Source organism: Dendropsophus ebraccatus, chromosome 6, assembly GCF_027789765.1.
Source record: "Dendropsophus ebraccatus isolate aDenEbr1 chromosome 6, aDenEbr1.pat, whole genome shotgun sequence".
NCBI lineage: Eukaryota > Metazoa > Chordata > Amphibia > Anura > Hylidae > Dendropsophus > Dendropsophus ebraccatus.
Genome location: NC_091459.1, coordinates 21,980,031 through 21,997,929, shown reverse-complemented (window position 1 = coordinate 21,997,929; position 17,899 = coordinate 21,980,031). Strand labels below are relative to the sequence as shown.

At 42.1% G+C, this 17,899-nt stretch overlaps 1 protein-coding gene across 5 annotated transcripts in view; it reads right to left on the bottom strand.

Moving 5' to 3' along the window:
- Window positions 1-17,899, bottom strand: part of SENP6 (SUMO specific peptidase 6) — a 68,304-nt gene that overhangs the window by 10,523 nt on the left and 39,882 nt on the right. For all 5 annotated transcript variants that reach the window (XM_069974654.1, XM_069974657.1, XM_069974660.1 and 2 more), the window contains 9 exons: window positions 16,120-16,153; window positions 15,119-15,310; window positions 13,324-13,547; window positions 10,799-10,911; window positions 7,278-7,394; window positions 6,291-6,410; window positions 5,357-5,449; window positions 4,144-4,571; window positions 205-305 (listed from right to left, as the gene is read on the bottom strand). In XM_069974654.1, the coding sequence (XP_069830755.1) occupies window positions 205-305; window positions 4,144-4,571; window positions 5,357-5,449; window positions 6,291-6,410; window positions 7,278-7,394; window positions 10,799-10,911; window positions 13,324-13,547; window positions 15,119-15,310; window positions 16,120-16,153 (1,422 nt within the window). The remainder of the gene's footprint in view (window positions 1-204; window positions 306-4,143; window positions 4,572-5,356; window positions 5,450-6,290; window positions 6,411-7,277; window positions 7,395-10,798; window positions 10,912-13,323; window positions 13,548-15,118; window positions 15,311-16,119; window positions 16,154-17,899) is intronic.

Here is a 17,899-nt window from a genome sequence, read left to right as displayed (position 1 = left end):
CCATTATAGCCAAGATAGGAAAATAAATTTATTTTCTCAATTTAGAATTATTATAGCTCCAATATAAAGAAAACTGTAAAAGTGGTACAAGGTTTTAATATAAAAGAAAATATAAGTAAACTGGTGCAACCTTGCACTGAAACAGAGAAAATTTAAAAGTTCCTATTAACTCTGTGGGCTCCAGAAGACGACAGGTCATCGTACCAGATTATCCTGATCATCAGAAAAATCTATGAATTCCTCCTCGCTTTTCTTCTGTTCTTCTGGGGGGTCGCTGTAGCTTATCTGTATTCTGTGCAAACCATCTAGGTGGGATAATAAAAACACAATGTTCTATCCAGAGTTTGCCAATACATCATCACTGTCCATTTTAACAAACTTTACACAAATCAATTCTACAAGTGAATACAAGGAACTTTTTAACATATCAGAGATAAAGCGATGGGTCATTCTCCACCAATGAGCCATCACTTTATCCCTCCTGCACTGATCACTCACTCTTTTAATTTACTGCTAACATCCATCTTGAGAGACAAGATGGACTATCTCTGATAGATCAAGTTACATGCTGTCTATACAAGGAGAAGGGTGAGGCTCTAGTAAAGTGTTTTACTGTCTCATCCCAGTGCTGGATTTACCCTTCAAGGCAGCTTTGAGGATATTGTAGAGCAGAAAAAGCTTGAAGCCAGTCTGTACCCACAATCCACTTGTACCGTCGGATAGCTGCCTTTAATGCAAGATCTGTCCTGGGGTCCATTCTGCAGGTGATGGACTCAAAGAGGCATGGCCTAGAGAACCCACGCTATAGGCCAGCGACGCCCCTCCGTTCCTCCTACCTTAGAACGCCCCTGGATAGGATTGCTCCTCTTCAGAGTTTACATAACACTGCACATACGCTTTAGCGAGCCACATAAGTGACAAGACAAAGAGGAGGAAATCTGTCTGCAGGCGTTCCTAATTATGAGGAGGAGGAACAGAGAGGCGTCGCAGGCCTAGGGCACAGGTGCTCTAGGCCACACCTCTTTGACATGATGCTGCTAGATTAAAAGATTTTTTTTAGGAGAATAAGGGTCCTATTAGACAGGATGATTGTGGCCCAATCAATAATGTAAACGAGTGCCAATCTGCTACATTGGGGCTCATTTACTAAGCCTCTTACACGGCTTAATAACCCTTTAGAAAAGGCTGAACGGACATCGTTAGCGATGTCTGTGCAACTCTGGCCCTAAACTGTTAATACATTACCTCTCTACGTTCCAGGTCTTCTCTTGCCCTTTGCTCCTCCTCTATTAAAGGGGTTATCCAGCGTTTGCTAAAAAAAACCTATTCATTCTTAGATTGCTATGAACTTAACATACCATTGTATCAGACTGATTCATCGCCGTCTATTCCACTGTTTTGTCCATACAGTCCCCACTTTCCTCCAGGCTGTAAATCTTGCTTCTTCCTGTCTGGCCATGTCATCACCCATCATCCTCTGCACTTGTTATTCACGCCCAAGTGCTGGAATTCTTTGCCCACATCGATGGCCCCTCAGGCTAATTATTCCGCACAGAAGGAAGTATGCATGCCCAGAGCGTACCATGTGATTGGCTGAACTTCCGTGGCTGACTTCAGCCAACGACTGCAGGGGGGGAGGTGCTCAAGCAAGAAGGAGGCAGTGATGAGGATGTCGCCGTGATTACACATGGATTGGACTACAGAGATGACGCGTTGTCTCGAAATGACGGAATGGTGACGTAGCGGTGGTCGACAGCTATAGAACTATAAAAAGAACTAACTTCCGGTGGTGAGTCAATCATACAAAAACGGGGCCAGGCAATGCAAATATGTAAACGATGTATATTACAACCTTATATAACTTTTGGTTAGGCAGTGTAAAGGTATATAATTTTGTAAAACCGGACTACCCCTTTATGGTTTATTCAATCGTTAGCCGGGGGCTGCGCATCGCTATTACACAGGCGATGATTTTGTTGTCAGACCCTTTGACACGATCAGCTGATGATTGCTGTCATCGACTAATTGTTGTCTCTATTACACTTATCGCTGTGTAACAGGGCCCTAACTCCATCACCTGCCAAACAGACCTCAGGACAGATCTAGGACTAAAGGCAGCTGACGATACAAGTGGTTTGGGGAAGTGGGATAGTGGGTACAGATTCGCTTAAACGGCCTGTGAAAATGCACAAAATTTTGGACTTGAATGAACAGTAGACAGTTCTCATGCACAATGCCTGATCCATATTGCATCAAAATACAGCAACTTGTTCCTTTTCTGTTCCTGTTGCTTTCCACCCTGCTGTCTCTTTTGAAGTTACTTAGAATCAGCCTCACAGGTTTTTCTCTCTCTGGTTTTCTGTTTTTAGACAGAACCTGGAGATGAGCGCCACTTGAGCATGCTCGAGTCCGATCACTGGGCATCTGAATATCGGTGGCTGACAAAGTTGGATGCAGCCCTAGGAAGTCCTGATAAACATCGAGACGGCCACCAGTATTCAAATGCTGAGGGGTCTGTCTGGAGCATGATTGAGTATTGCTCATCTTTACACTGACAGGCTCCCTTATAGCAATGGTGTATAATGTAATCTGAATCAAGATTATAGAACCAGCCCGGAACAGGGTCCAAGCCACTGGGGTAGTCCTTAAGCACTTCCCCCAATCCTACTAACATTGACTGATCGACCACTCAATATCTGACTAATCAATCAATCAGAGGGGATGCAGCCCTGTTCCAAGCTGGTTTTATAATAAGGATTCCTCGAAAATACTGCAGCATTTTTATACACCATTCTAATAAGGGAGCCGGTCAGTGTTTTTATGCTGTCTGTTGTTAGGGCAGTACAAACCAAAATGACAAAACCTATGTGTAAGTGGAGCGGCCACTGTAACGTAGCGTCAGCCGAGAACGCTGCAAAATACAGCACATAATGTCTTATGTAACCATATAATGTTGGAATAAAAGAGTCAAAAAGAATCAAAAAGAGTCTAAACAGACTAAAAAAAAATAAAAACAGGGTCTGTTGTTAAAAAAAATCTTGACAACTGTAATTGAAACCTCTTTGCTATGCACCAAATGATGTAAAAAGATGATGCCTGTAAAAGTGTTCATGTATAATTTTAGTGTGAAGTGTATTTGATTTTTCTAAGCTGCAATATCATAAGCACAGTCACTAGAATATGCAGAGATAGAAAGCCCGCCCTCTGCTGGTCACCTTAAAGAGTTACACCATGTAAACCCTACTCTGCAGAGCCCAAACACAAGGATTTTGTTACTAGTGTATAAATGAGCTATTGATACTGCTTGCCTTAAAGAGGTACTCCGGGCTGGGGTAATTTTTACTGTATGGCCGGGGAGAGGGTGGATATAGACGCCACCGGTCACCTACCACCCCGGTTACAGTGCCAGGTACCAGATCGCGCCGCCCCGTTCGGCTGCCGCCTCCTGGTCTGAGCTGCGGCTTTGAGGCGTGACGTCTCAAGCCGCAGCTCAGACCAGGAAGCGGCAGCCAGACGGGAGGACGGGGCGGCGCAATCCGGGACCCGGCGCTGGAACCTAGGAGGTAAGTGACCGGCGCCCCAGCCCGGAGTACCCTATTACAGCTGTATTACATGGGGCAACTGAAGGAGCAAACGAGTGCTATCAGCGCTCGCTTGATCCTCATTACCTGCTCGCTGCCACCACTATTACACACGGCAGAAGTGAGCAGTGAGTCTGGGGGGTGCGGGGAGCTGCCCGGGTGATTGCTAGATCGTCCGGGCAGCCCATAGCATATAGCAGCGGTCTGCTGTCGCCGTTCCTATTAGTATAATTAGCAAGCGCGGTGATCGGACCGCGTCCACTAATAGCCGCGGTCCCGAGATACACATGGCACCCGGGATCGCGGCGGTTCAGAGGGGGGTGTCGCCGCACGGCTCTCCTCTGAACGCTTTCTCCCGCATCAGGACGTACAGTTACGCCCTGATACGGGAAGGGGTTATTATAACAAAATAAAAATATAAAATGAATTTAGCAAAAATAACTATTTTACTGTTTCATAACTTAAATTCAATAAAAAATGATTTCTAGAAGGAAGCCAAACATAAAAAAGGAATGTTTTCTTATAGGAAATTTTTTCTACTGCACCAGCGCAAAATACTCACCGACTTGCTTGACTGGAGTTTTACATTCATTTGCTATTCCATTGACATTTTTAGCATTGGAGTCTGTTTGTAGAAATGGAGATTTCAGGGATGCGTCGGATTCTTGAAGTCCTTGCTCGTTCTTTCTGAGGCTGTGTCTTGTTGCACAATGGCTTCTTCTGTTCCCTGGGGTGTTTCCATCTTCCGTGCCAGAGCTTGCATCGCCTGAAGCAACAGTTTGTTTTTTACTGGGCAATTTCTTAGGTGGCGACTTAGACGTGCCGCTCTGCAGACTGGACTGTGATTCACCAGAAGAAGCAGAGGTATGATTATCATCTGTCTGTGTCATGGCAGCAGATGGATTGCTATTCGCTTGGTAGTATCTGTTAGGATAATACACGGGAGCTTCTAGGCCAGGAAAACAAATTACAGCTAAAAACCAATGAGCACTGCAAGAGAGAAAGCATAATGTAATGCATTAATTTTTTTCAACAGAATACAGACTGCAGTTTCAAGTGTCACTATTTTTTTTTTCCAGATATCAATAGTACAGGCGATTTTAAAAAAAAACTTTGTAATTGGGTTTATTAGCTGAAAAATAAATTTTTATCATGAAAAAGCAGTTTGAAGCTCTCCCCCCATCTTCATTGTTCTCTATGGAGAGGGGAGGGGTGGAGGGAGATGAGGCACCACAACAGGACAACAAAGAGTTAATTTACAGCTACATCACCTGGCTTTCTCCTCTGAAGTCAGCACTGACCTTTCTGACCTCTGAATACCAGCTTTCATACAGCTCCCACTGTGTAATCATTTGTTCTCTGCTGGTGACTAATCTCCCTCCTCCCCCTTCACTCCCCATAGGTTACACAGGGCTCCATGTAAAAGAATTGAGATTTCCTGATAATGAGCAGTGGATGATAGAGAGGAGGGGGGGGGGGACTTGGGGAAAGTCTTTTTGAATGCAAATAATGGCATATTTGCCTAAAAAACCCAATTACAACGTTTCTTAAAATCACCTGTACTATTGATTTCTGCAAAAAAATTAAACAGTGACACTTTAAAGTAACCTGTATTCAGCAACTGATAATCTAGTATACAGGAGAAGTTAGAAACACAGAACACTCCATGATTTACTTTATAAAAACACATACGGTTCAAAAAGCAACTTTCTACCTATGAGCGAAAGGCTCAAATCTGCTTTAATAGTTTGAAGAAAGTTTCAGTATTTACATACGCTTCATTAAGTGGAACAAATATAAAGTCTTTCTGAAAGATATCCACGTGTCTGGTCCATGTCTTTACTCTTCCATGCCTTCTTTGTTGCAATCTAAAAAGGAAAAAACACATCAGTATCTGTACTTTCACTGAAATTTATACCTAAAAAAGGTTCAACATTCTATTGATAGTTCCGTGACTAGATCAGTGTGTAGCACATAGTTGAACCAACATATAGGTAACAAACATATGACACTGGCTGTGGCACAGATTGTGAATGTGCAGCAAATGCATCCATGCAGCTATGTCCATTAACCCCCACGTAACAAAAAAACTGCGTAATAATGTTTGTAGCTACACTTTTCATCAGACAATCACAATATAGACAATAGGTGAACAAAACAAAATTAAAAAAAAAAAAAAAAACTACCACATTTATTTACTATGCAACCTATCATCCGCCAGGAAAGAGGTGCAGGTTTTTGCACTAACCAAAATCTGCACCTATTCCATGGCATAAGCAGTAGCTCTATACCCGAAAAAAAGCACTTTAACCACTCGGGCGTGTGACAGGCACAGGCGTGGAGGTAGCCATCTAGGAGGCTCCCCGCCGGTGTCTAGTCACCGTTCTCTGCCTGTCAGCACGCTCCGAGGGGATGAATGGAAGGCAGAGAGGTCCATTACTGGCCTCTCTGCCTGTCAATCATCCCTCCGAGCGTGCTGACAGTGTGGTTCCCCTTAAGACTAGCATACAAGTATGCCAATTATGATTTAGCCCCCCCCCCCCCAACAATTTGTTTCAATTATAAAGGTTTTGCATTATCCAGGGTCCACTTCAGAACAATAATGCAGAAAACAAGTGGGGTTATTTATTTAAAGACAAGAGAGCAGGAAGACACGCTGCATAGAAGAACATATAATTAGGCTGTAAACATGATCACATTTTCCCTTACGTTAAGTTTGCTGTATCCTGGAGATTCCTCCTCTCTCGCTGATTAAGACGCTTATAGAAAAAAGAACTAAAAATATGGATTTTGTCTGCCTTATCCCGAAGTTTTTCAAGAACTAAATACCTAGTTGAAAAGAAAACACAATTCTTAATAGATTATATTCTCAGGGCACCACTAATTCCATGCAAAAATATGACGACAAACACATTGATCTGTTTTACAAGCAGGGAAGTAATCTGGGAGTCACGTAAACATAGCACAGGGGCTAGGGGGGAGGTATACACTGGAGGGGGCTAGAAAAGGAAAGATTATAAGATGGAAATACCTTACCTTCTAAAGACCAGACTGTTTTACTATCATGTTTACTGTTACTGTTTTATTATCCACTCAATTTCAACATTGTGTGAACAGATCCTTTCTGTGTATTCAATCCACTCCTGGTTTTGGTTGCAATATGAGGACCACAATACAGACTGAAATATACGTAGTGTGAACCCAGCCTTAATGAGTAAAATAAATTCTCTCCAAATTTATGCCGGTGTGTATGCAATTTTGATAAATTTAGTGCAGGGGAGAAAAAATTATGTAAAAGGCAAAAGGCGTAATATAGACCACTTTCCGCTTAGAAAAAAAAATTTTGATATATTCCCCCCCAATGTCTCTCTCTATTTACTTCTATGTTAGTTGTGAAAACCGCTGCACATGCTCACTTGGTTGTTAACACAGTTCTCATAGTAGTGAAAGAAAAGAAGCATGCACATACATGACACAATTGTGGTCCATTTTGCAATCCATTTTTTATTTGAAGTGTCACTGTCACTTCACAAAACTTTTGACATGTCACAGAGACTATTTCCCGATCAGTACGGGCCTGAACTCAGACCCGGACCGATCAAAACTTTTTACATGTCTCTATAAAGTGACATTTTAAGAAAAAGCGGAAAGGGATAAACCTGCATATATTTTATTAATAAAAACAAGTATACCTACTTTAAATAGAAATCAATGATCACATCATTTAAAAATTCCCCTTCATTCAGGCAATGGAGATCTTCATTAGTGACTGAGATTCCACCTTTTGCAGGAGGTGGAGGATAAACAATCAATCTAAACGAAAGAAAAAGAAAAAAAGTTAGTATAACATACATGTAAAAGCATAAATAAATGAAGAAACAAAAGTTAGGAAAGGCATAAAAAAGTGTATTCTTGCAATTTAATTGCCTAATAAGTATCTTGTTGGATTTAATCCTAGTTCTTGGACCTTGTAATGAATCTGCTAAACCATCTGCAAATTCTGCCCTACATGACAATTTAGGTAAATTGGTCAAGGTCTCTAGGCCACGGTACAAGGTAAACCGCAGGACATAAAGTTAATCTGGTGCTGGTTTTAGTGCTCTAAATGAAGGTCTGCTCAGACGGCAGGGAGAAAAGTTAAATCTCAATGGATTATCCCAAATCAAAACCCAAATTTAATCCATGCCTCCCTGATAAACCTCTGCATACTTACCTCTCAGCACTGCAGCTGTTATAGCTGGCATAGCAAAGATCAGTACATGCAATCTATTGATTGTATGTTTTAAAGTGAAAATAAAGTGTAAATAAAAAAGGTGTAATAATTTTTTAAAAGTATTAAAAAAACCCTTATAAACCCCCAGAAAAAAGGTTTAATATACCTCTTTGCCCATTATAAATATATATATAAAAAAATAAACAAACATATTGTAGTGTACAGAATAGTCTAATTTATTAAAAAATAAAAGCGCAATGGCTCTTAGAAGGAGGGGAGGAACATTGCATTAATTTGACCCAGACATCTGGGCACCAATGGGCTCTGTATTAAAGGGATTAAACATAAAGTTCAGAGTTGTCTCTACTCTCATATACTTGCACCGCTCAGGTGAACACTGTTACAGAAAAACTTCTTAAAAACAAATGCTGTGAAATTTAGCTGATTCTTAAAAAAAAAAAACGAGCCCAAGCTCATGACAAAGCTTTCAGTAGGTAGACATTTTACTCTTCTGGGTCTGCCCTTGCCTGTTGGGATATTGCATAAGGGTCTGGCGTCTAGCCACATCAGTGAGGCACAGTGTTCCTGATAATGACTCAACCAATAAAGTCTCCACCATTTATCCACTTTATATTCAAAGAGGAAATTGAAATGTCAGGTGAAATAAATGTCACCGGTCCAAAACTGGTAGCAGTTCAATGCTGCCTTAAGCAGATTAAAACAGATATCATTAGGTCTAGATGGCATTCACCCCCATGTTCTAGAAGGAGTTAAGTACCATGACATAGAGAACATTCATTTTACTACTGGTGTATAGCAAATGTGGTGTTAATATTCAAAAGGGGTCACAAACGATAGGCATGTATGATTCTTACCCTCTCTATTGTGGGTAAATAGTTTTAAGACTTTATATAAAATATATTTAACCCCTAGCTAGTTCAAGAACGTCCTGGTGCCACCAGCGGAGTTCAGAGGGGGGTCGCACGGCAACCCCGCTCTGAACTGCCACAATCCCGGGTGCTATATGCAGCCCAGGAACGCGGCTACTGTATTATTATTGTGAACTTTGACAGCTGCATCTAAACACTTAATTAGCGGGCACGGCGGTCGGACCGTGCCCGCTAATTAAGTGTTTAGATGCAGCTGTCAAAGTTCACAGCTGCATCTAAATACTTGCTATTACTTGCTCATCCGTGGTGGCACCCCCCCGCGCGACACTATCACAGAGGAGCGATCCCAGCATTTGTGCTGGGCCAGGGTCTGTGCCGTAATGGCGCTGATCCCGACTCGGCATTCTATTGCTCTCGACCGCAGCAGCCGCAAGCAATAGAATAACTATCTCATCAATCTATGCAGTAGATCTATACTGCATAGATTTCTAAGAGAGATCACTGTAGTGATAGTAGAAGTCCCCCAGGGGGAATGACCCTAACCCCAGGGGGACTTCTAGTATGTGTAAAAAAATAAAAAAAAGTTTTTTCATTAATAAAAAAGAAAATCTCCTCCCCTAATTAAAGTCAAAATCACCCCCTTTATCCATTTTATAAATAAAAATAAATAAATAAATTAAAAAATAAACATATTTGATATTGCAATCACCTGAACTATTAAATGATCACATTCCCGATCTTGCACAGTAAACTGTGTAAGCGTAAAAAAAATTCCAAAGTGCAAAAATGCACATTTTTGGTTGCATCAAATCTAGAAAAATTGTAATAAAAAGCGATCAAAAAGTCAAATATACGCATACAAAGTACCGATAGAAATACAGATCATGGCGGAAAAAATGACACCTCACACAGCCCCACAGACCAAAGGATAAAATCGCTATAAGCATGGTAATAGAGCGATTTTAAGGAACATATATATTTTTTAAAAGGTTTTAAGTTTTTAAAAGCCATCAAATAAAATAAAAGTTATACAAGTTACATATCGATGTAATTGTACTGACTTAAAGGGGTAGTGCGGCGGTATAGAATTATTGACAGAATAACACACATTACAAAGTTATACAACTTTGTAATGTATGTTATGTTTGTGAATGACCCCCTTCCCCGTGTCCCACCACCCCCACCCGTGTACCCGGAAGTGTGGTGCGCTATACATACCTGTCACGTGCCGACTCGTCTCCGATCTTCAGTCTGCGATGTCTTCTTCGGACGGCCGGGCCGAATCCCTCCGAGCGTCCTGAGTGCTGGCCGCCCTCTTCAGCTTCATAACTGTGCTCTGCCAATCGCGGCTGAGCATCTGATGACGCTGAAGAGGGCAGCCGGCACTCAGGACGCTCGGAGGGATTCGGCCCGGCCGTCCGAAGACGACATCGCAGACTGAAGATCGGAGACGAGTCGGCACAGGTATGTATAGCGCACCACACTTCCGGGTACACGGGTGGGGGTGGTGGGACACGGGGAAGGGGGCCATTCACAGACATAACATACATTACAAAGTTGTATAACTTTGTAATGTGTGTTATTCTGTCAATAATTCTTTACCGCCGCACTACCCCTTTAAGAAACATGTATAACAAGTCAGTGTTAACCTAGGGCGAACAGCATAAAAACAACCCCCAACCCCCCCCCCACCCCCAAAATAAAAAAAAAAATTGTGTGTTTTTTTTTTTTTTCAATTTCACCACACATATAATTTTTTTCTGGTTTTACAGCATATGTTAGGCAGAAATTACATCTGTCATTGCAAAGTACAATTAGTGGAGCAAGAAATAAGGGCTCATCTGGGTCTCTAGGTGGGAAAATGCACGCTCTATGGCCTATACACAAGGAGGAAAAGACAAAAAGGCAAAAATGAAAACTGGCTGTGTCTTAGTCATAGAACGATGATACAGCAGTAATACAATATATTTACATACATAATTGCAGGATAATAGGCTGAAGTGGAGGAGCACCTACCTTTTTTCAGCCTTACACACTATAATACTGTTTGGCTACACGCAAGTCTTCAAAATAGTTAATAAATAACCTTCTTGAAACTTGTAACGTTCACTTACTTTTCAATAGGGCCGACAAAGACATTGTGTGTGTCTCCTTCTTCTTCATCATCATCGAAGAACTGCAAGTGAGCGGCGGCATTCCTTAACTTCATTCGATTTTCTGATGTAACCTGAGCAGAAAGCAAATATAAGAAATGTGGGACAGGAAAAAGGCTACATGGCCAAAAGACTCAGAATAAAACAAATATTTCAAAAAAAGAGTACCGGTCATTTGGATTAAAGGGGGGAAAAATATGTTGCAGGCTTACTATGAGGGTGCCTTCACACTTACCGGATCCGCAGCGGATCCTCACGCTGCAGATTCGCAGCGAGATCCCCTGCGGATCCGGGACCATTCACCCTAATGATAGCACATACCCGCAGCGGGATTGACATCCCGCTGTGAGTATGAGCTTTAACCCCCTGATGCCCGCAGCCCCGCCGCATCCCCGCCTCCTGCAGCTCCGACGCTGCCCCCATCAGCCCTGGCGCCCGCATCCCCAATCGCAGCCCGCATGCATCTCCGCAGCCAGCACGCATCCCCGATCGCCGCCCGCATCCCCCATCATCTCTGCAGCCCGTCTGCATTCCCGATCGCCGCGGGGGGTGCGGGGATGCGTGCGGGCGGCGATCGGGGATGCATGCTGGCTGCGGGGATGATGGGGGATGCGGCCGGGCTGCAGGCGGGCTGCAATTGGGGCTGCGGGCGCCGGGGCTGATGGGGGCAGTGGCGGAGCTGCAGGAGGCGGGGATGCGGCGGGGCTGCGGGCGCCAGGGGGTTAAAGCTCATACTCACAGCAGGATGTCAATCCCGCTGCGGGTATGTGCTATCATTACGGTGAATGGTACCGAATCCGCAGTGGATCTTGCTCCGAATTCGCAGAAGTGAGATCCACTGCGGATCCGGTAGGTGTGAAGGCACCCTGAGAGCATAGGAGATTAAAGCGACTCTGTACCCACAATCTGACCCCCCTCCCAAACCACTTGTACCTTCGGATAGCTCCTTTTAATCCAAGATCTGTCCTGGGGTCCGTTCAGCAGGTGAGGCAGTTATTGTCCTAAAAAACAAATTTTAGGGTGCCTTCACACACACCGGATGCTGTGTTCAGTTATTTAGATCAAATCAGCTGCGGATCTGCAGCAGAAAATCAGCTGCGATACGGTGTGTGTGAAGCTACCCTTAAACTTGCAGCCCTGTGTCAAACTGCCGTGGCCTAGAGTGTCTGTGCATTAGGCTGGCACAACCTCTCTGTCTCTACTCCCTGCCCTCTTCATCATTAGGAATCCTCTAGCCAGGTATTCTCCTATTCCTCACTTGTCTGAACACTGCATAGCTGCCTTAACAATCCAGCCCATGTGCCAAGCTCACACAGCTGATGAATAGTGGAAAATCTGCCTGGGGCATTCCTAATGATGAGGAGGGCGGGGAGGAATGACTGAGGGGTGGTGCAAAGTTAGGGCATAGATACTCTAGGCCACACCAGTTTGGCACAGGGCTGCAAGATTAAAAGTTGTTTTTCAGGACAATAACTGCATCACCTGCCGAACGGACCCCAGGACAGATCTTGGATTAAAAGCAGCTATCTGAAGGTACAAGTGGTTTGGGGGGGGTCAGATTGTGGGTACAGAGTCACAATAAACAACACGAGCGACAGCACTACGTCTCAGCAGGCGTGCATACAACCTAGTTATAAGAAATGTTCTGCAACAGCTTTGGGCGGGAAACTGGCAGGAGAAATTTTCTAAGCAAGAGCAGCGTATTTGGAGAACGCACAGGATACAGCCATAACTCCACTAGCCTCCTTTCTGATTCTGAAGGCAGCCAATAGGAACAGCAAAGCAAAGTAGACTGACATTACATGACACCAGTCAGCAGGGTTATTCACATATATGTCTACAAAGCCCTGCTACGGCCATAATTTACGGCCAACATTAGAGCAGTTACTGTGTAAAATGCAATTCAACTCGCCATACAAATATATCTTCTTTTATTGTTGTAAAGTTACAGAAGAAGACATAGGCAACATCTCTTTCACAGAGTTACTGTTGCTTTCTCATAGGCTACAGGTGAAATAGTCATAATATAAGAATGCAGCAGAAAAAGCAGTGACGTTAGTCAAAGAAAGAAGCTGTATGCAGAATAGAGGTTGTGTCCATCTGTGTCTCCTCAGCTTCCTGCATAAAGGTATGTGCACACTTCGGAAAACAGACAGAAAATCCGCTGCGGAATCTGCCGCTCTCGGACTGCGGCGGGCGCGCACACGTCGCCCGTGTCATAGACTCCATTCTATGCACAGGCGGATTCTGTCGTCCGTCCTAAGAATGATGGATATATATGGATATATATATATATATATATATATATATATATATATAAAATTTTTATTTTAAAAATTTTATTTAATTTTCCAAATAGAGAATTCTTAACCAAATAAAAATCTACATTTATTATAACATTTAAAAAAGTGGCGGATCTGCAAAATCGTGCTGTGTGTTTGGAAAAAACGCAAGAAAATAATGATTTTAAGAAAATAAATATTTACACTTCTAGTTATGTGATCCTTTGGAGTTGAACCTAATGACGATGCTTCTTGATTATTGGTAAAGGCAACGAGTCGTCTGTTAGCTTCATCAAAACCAATTCTTGATAAAAAGTTTGGAATTGAATGAAGTTTTCCCACTTCAGAATGTATCTTTTCAAAACAAACAGTTACGTGTCCATCCAGGGGCTTTTCAAAGATTAACACTATGTACTGTTCTTCTATACCTACAAAAAAATATATGTATATTAATAATACATCATTAGAACGTTAAGGGCGCATTCACACCATGTGTTTGAAGTGACTACTTTTGAGTATCCTGTATGCCATTAGTTAGCACATTGCCCATACACTCCTATGATTAAAAAAAGTAAAATAAAAATTATATATTAATATAATATATATATATATATATATATATATATATATATATATATATATATATATATATATATATATCTTAACAAAGTAGTAAACTTATTTGGCAAAACAAAACAATTCAGCAAACAGACTAATACTCTTATTGTTTTTACTGGATGAGATGAATCCTATGGATACAGTTAGCTTATAAGTAGTGTTGACCGAACCTGTCAAAATATTCGGCTAACATGGCTGACCCCGAACGCCCTGCTTTTGATTCCCCACAGCTGCATAAGTTGGATGCCGCCCTGGGAAGTCCTAGAAAGCCACAGACTGTATCTGTGCTTTCCTGGCAGCCCAATGTATGCAGAGTCAATTGAATAACATTAACTGGTTGTTTTCACCTTAGATATTTAGGGCCTGTTTACACTATAGAATTGGTGCAGAAATTGCATTTGGAAACTCCGCCCATGGACTCCACCTGCATCCCACCTGCTATCTCTTTCAATGAGAGGTCTTACACACCTACACTCCCCCCGTCTCTCCGCTCAAAGAATCGATATCCCAAATTGACAGACTATGATTCTATAGTGTGAATTGGCCCTTATTGCAAAGCCGTACATGTGGGATGGTTATGGAAGATGCCAAAATATTTAAGGTGGGAGTACTCCTTTAACCATGCCATGTACCAGCTAGGACTGCACTATTCATGATTGTTTTAATACAATATTGAAGAATAATACTGAACAATACTGTAGAATAATGATAAACAGGTCTTACTGTACTGGGAACAAGTGACCCAAATAATAGTGCAATTGCATATTTTTTTAATTGAAACCCACAAATACACTATAAAGGCCATGTTCACACAGGGTATGAACATCGGCCGTTATTAAAAACAGCTGTGTCTAACAACGGCTGGATGATACTGTGCTATCGGCTGGATGAACATAATTTGATTTTAAATGGAACGCAGGCACAAACCTCAACAATGGCCGTTGTTTATTGCAAAAATACAGTGTGAATGTGGCCTAAGGTAAGATGAATGGTGTCAATACAAAGTACAACTTGTACCACAAAAAATAAACCCTCATATGGCTCTGGTGGTGAAGTTTTTCGGTGAGGGAGAAGAAATGTGCGGGGGAAAAAAATTCTGGGAGTTGGTGGTGAACTGATGGGCAGCTTAGCAGCAGTTCCTGCTCAATAGGGAACATAGTGCATGGATTACCCAATAAAATGCTCTGTTCCTTCACTCTTCAGGACCCCTTCCCAGAATTACCCCTCGTAAGAACCTGTCTGAGGCAGAAAGCCATAAACTTTTTATTTATTTTTGGCAGGTTTAGTATCAAGAATCATCAGTATCAAAGCTCAAATTCTGGTGCTGTGAACCCAGCCTCAAAACACAATGAAAAGAACTATATAAAAAGAAGAGACTTACTTGAAGCCTTGCAGTCATACCATCCAAGACTGTTTTGTCTGCTCATCCTGAACTGTAGCCGCAGCTTATGACAGAGGGATGGCGTACTTTGATAAAAGACTATTGGAAGTTTCCTTACACAGCACCACTCGCACTTTGTAAGCTCAGACGTTTTTAGTATTAATTCTTCAGAACCACCTTCTACATCGGGAGCTATAAACCAGAAATCCATCATTTACACTAATCATACAAGGCAACCTTAGAAATAAAGACTGTAATTACACTAAATAGAAGAAAAGTGAAAGGATAGGTTGAAAGCAAAAGTCTCCATTAAAGAAGTATTCCGGATTTTTTTTTTTTATCTGTTCCCCCCCCCCGTCCCCCGCTGCTTGCTGGTACATATACTCACCAGCGACGATCGGTGTCATTCGGCTTCTTTCCGTTCCTTCGGCATTAAACCCCCCACGCGCGTTCACGTCACCGCTCTTCTGTCTCCATGTCGATTGAAGCCACACTCTCCAATGCATTCTCTATGGGAGAGCGTAACTTCCGGCCTTTAATCAACGTGGAGACAGATGAGGGGTCTAAAAAACGGTGACATGAACGTGTGCGGGATTTGAATGGCGCCACAGGACCAGAACGAAGCCGTGCCGCGGGACACCTATCGTTGCTGGTGAGTATACACTCCACAGCGCAGCAGGGGGACAGGGAAAAAAATTTCCCTGCAAAACAATATGTGATCCAAGTGCAGGCTATACCAACGTCCCAAAGTTTTATTCAAGACCTACTTCACATGGTTGCACACATACATACATGGACAAATAACAATATAATGCACCATGGTTATGTCTCAGGCAGATATGTAGATGATTACAGGTATTAACCTGGGGTGCAGCAACCCTTTTTGGACATGTACAGTACATGGGGTCTTTTTGACAATAACTATAGAACGATAGTATACTTTCTAATATCGTAAAACTAGTTAAGAAAGTTAAAATGAAGAAAACGCAGGAATTGCTTACCTTTGAGTGCTATCTTTATTTCATCTACACAAAACTGAAAAACAAAAAAGTATTACTTATTAAATGTATCCAAATTATAACATTTTTATTCTTCTCAAAACCCATTGCCAGGCAAAATATTGTTATTATTCCTGCCTGCCTCCTAGAAACTGTCTGTTAAAAAGCACTGTAAGGCTGGGTTCACACTGCGTTTTTCCTATCCGTTTAACGTATAAGTTTTATGGAAAAAAAACAGATGCAATTATATGTCGTCCGTTTGGATCCGTTTTTCCATTGTCTTCCATTATAAAAGAAAAACGGATTGAAACGGATGCGTTTTTTTTTTTTTTTAACATAAAGAAAAATAGTGTTGACTACGTTTTCTGGACGTTAAAAGTAACCAAATAAAAACGGATATGTCGAAAGGATTGCAAAAACGCAGTGTGAACCCAGCCTAATGGCTACCGTTTATCCTAGACTACTTCTGCTATAGTCAAATGATGACACATTTGTTGCAGTAATTGTTACAACTGAAAATCAGGTCCATTTACTTGGGGTTGTCAAAGTGAATGGATTTCTGAAAAACCTTATTCCTGGAATTTTTAACAAAGTTCTCCTGTGTATTAGGTATTTCCAAGGATTTTCCTTTACGCGCGTGTGTGTGTGTTTGTATGTCTCCCCTGTACAGCCTTGGACTACTACAAAAGTTTAAATCAGTAGGATTTATTTTTTTCTCCCTGTTTTCAGTTGTCTAAATCAGTGGTGTGTCTTTAACACTTAAAAAAAACCCAGTATATATAGAGAGAGTGTGTTACAGCAATATCTACACACATGAGCACTATTATTTAAGTAGTACAACAAATTCCAGAAGAGGCAGCACTCCAATATTCAATGAAGAAAATGATGATTTATTCACCCATCAATGTGCGATGTTTCAATCTCCCAATGAGATCTTTTTGCTTGAAAAAGATCTCATTGGGAGATCGAAACGTCGCACATAGATGGGTGAATAAATCATTATTTTCTTCACTGAATATTGGAGTGCTGCCTTTTCTGGAATTTGTTGTACTACTTGGTTGGTCTGGAGTCAGACTACTAGAGGTTGAGCACCCATTTGAGCCACAGTGCCCCACAGTGCCGTCCAGCCTGTTGTTGCTTCTGAGCACTATTAATTAGTTATTCCTATTAAAAAATCGTTGCATCCCATGACCTAACAAAAATGTTTTACTGTTTACTTGTATCACATTACCAGTCTCCAACTCCTACCGGCTTAAAGGAGACCTGTCACCCCCTGTGCTTGGGTGACAGGCTCCCGACCCCCAGCTTCTGACGGAGATATCCTGGTCAGAAGCCGGCGCGCGCTGTGGAGATAGATCCGGCGTCCATCGAGAATGAATGGAGCCAGACTCATCTCTGCAGCACGTTCACGGCTCCATTCATTCTCTATAAACGCCGGACCTATCTCCACAGCGTGCACGCCTGCTTCTGACCAGGATATCTCCGTCCCGGGACCCGGACGATTATCGTTCGCATAATCGTTAACGATCTCAAACAACCGCTATTGCGAAAGACCGGAAAACGTTCACTCATTTCCATAGAACGATAATCGTTACTTATGATCGTATTTGCGATTGTTTTTTCTTCGCTATTGCGTTTGTATCTACTGCGAACGACCGAACGACGTCTTATTCAATGCGAGCGATTTGCGAACGTTTTGCGAACGAGCAACGATAAAAATAGGTCCAGGTCTTATAAAGCGATCAACGATTTCTCGTTCGGTCGTTAATCGTTAACTGCATTT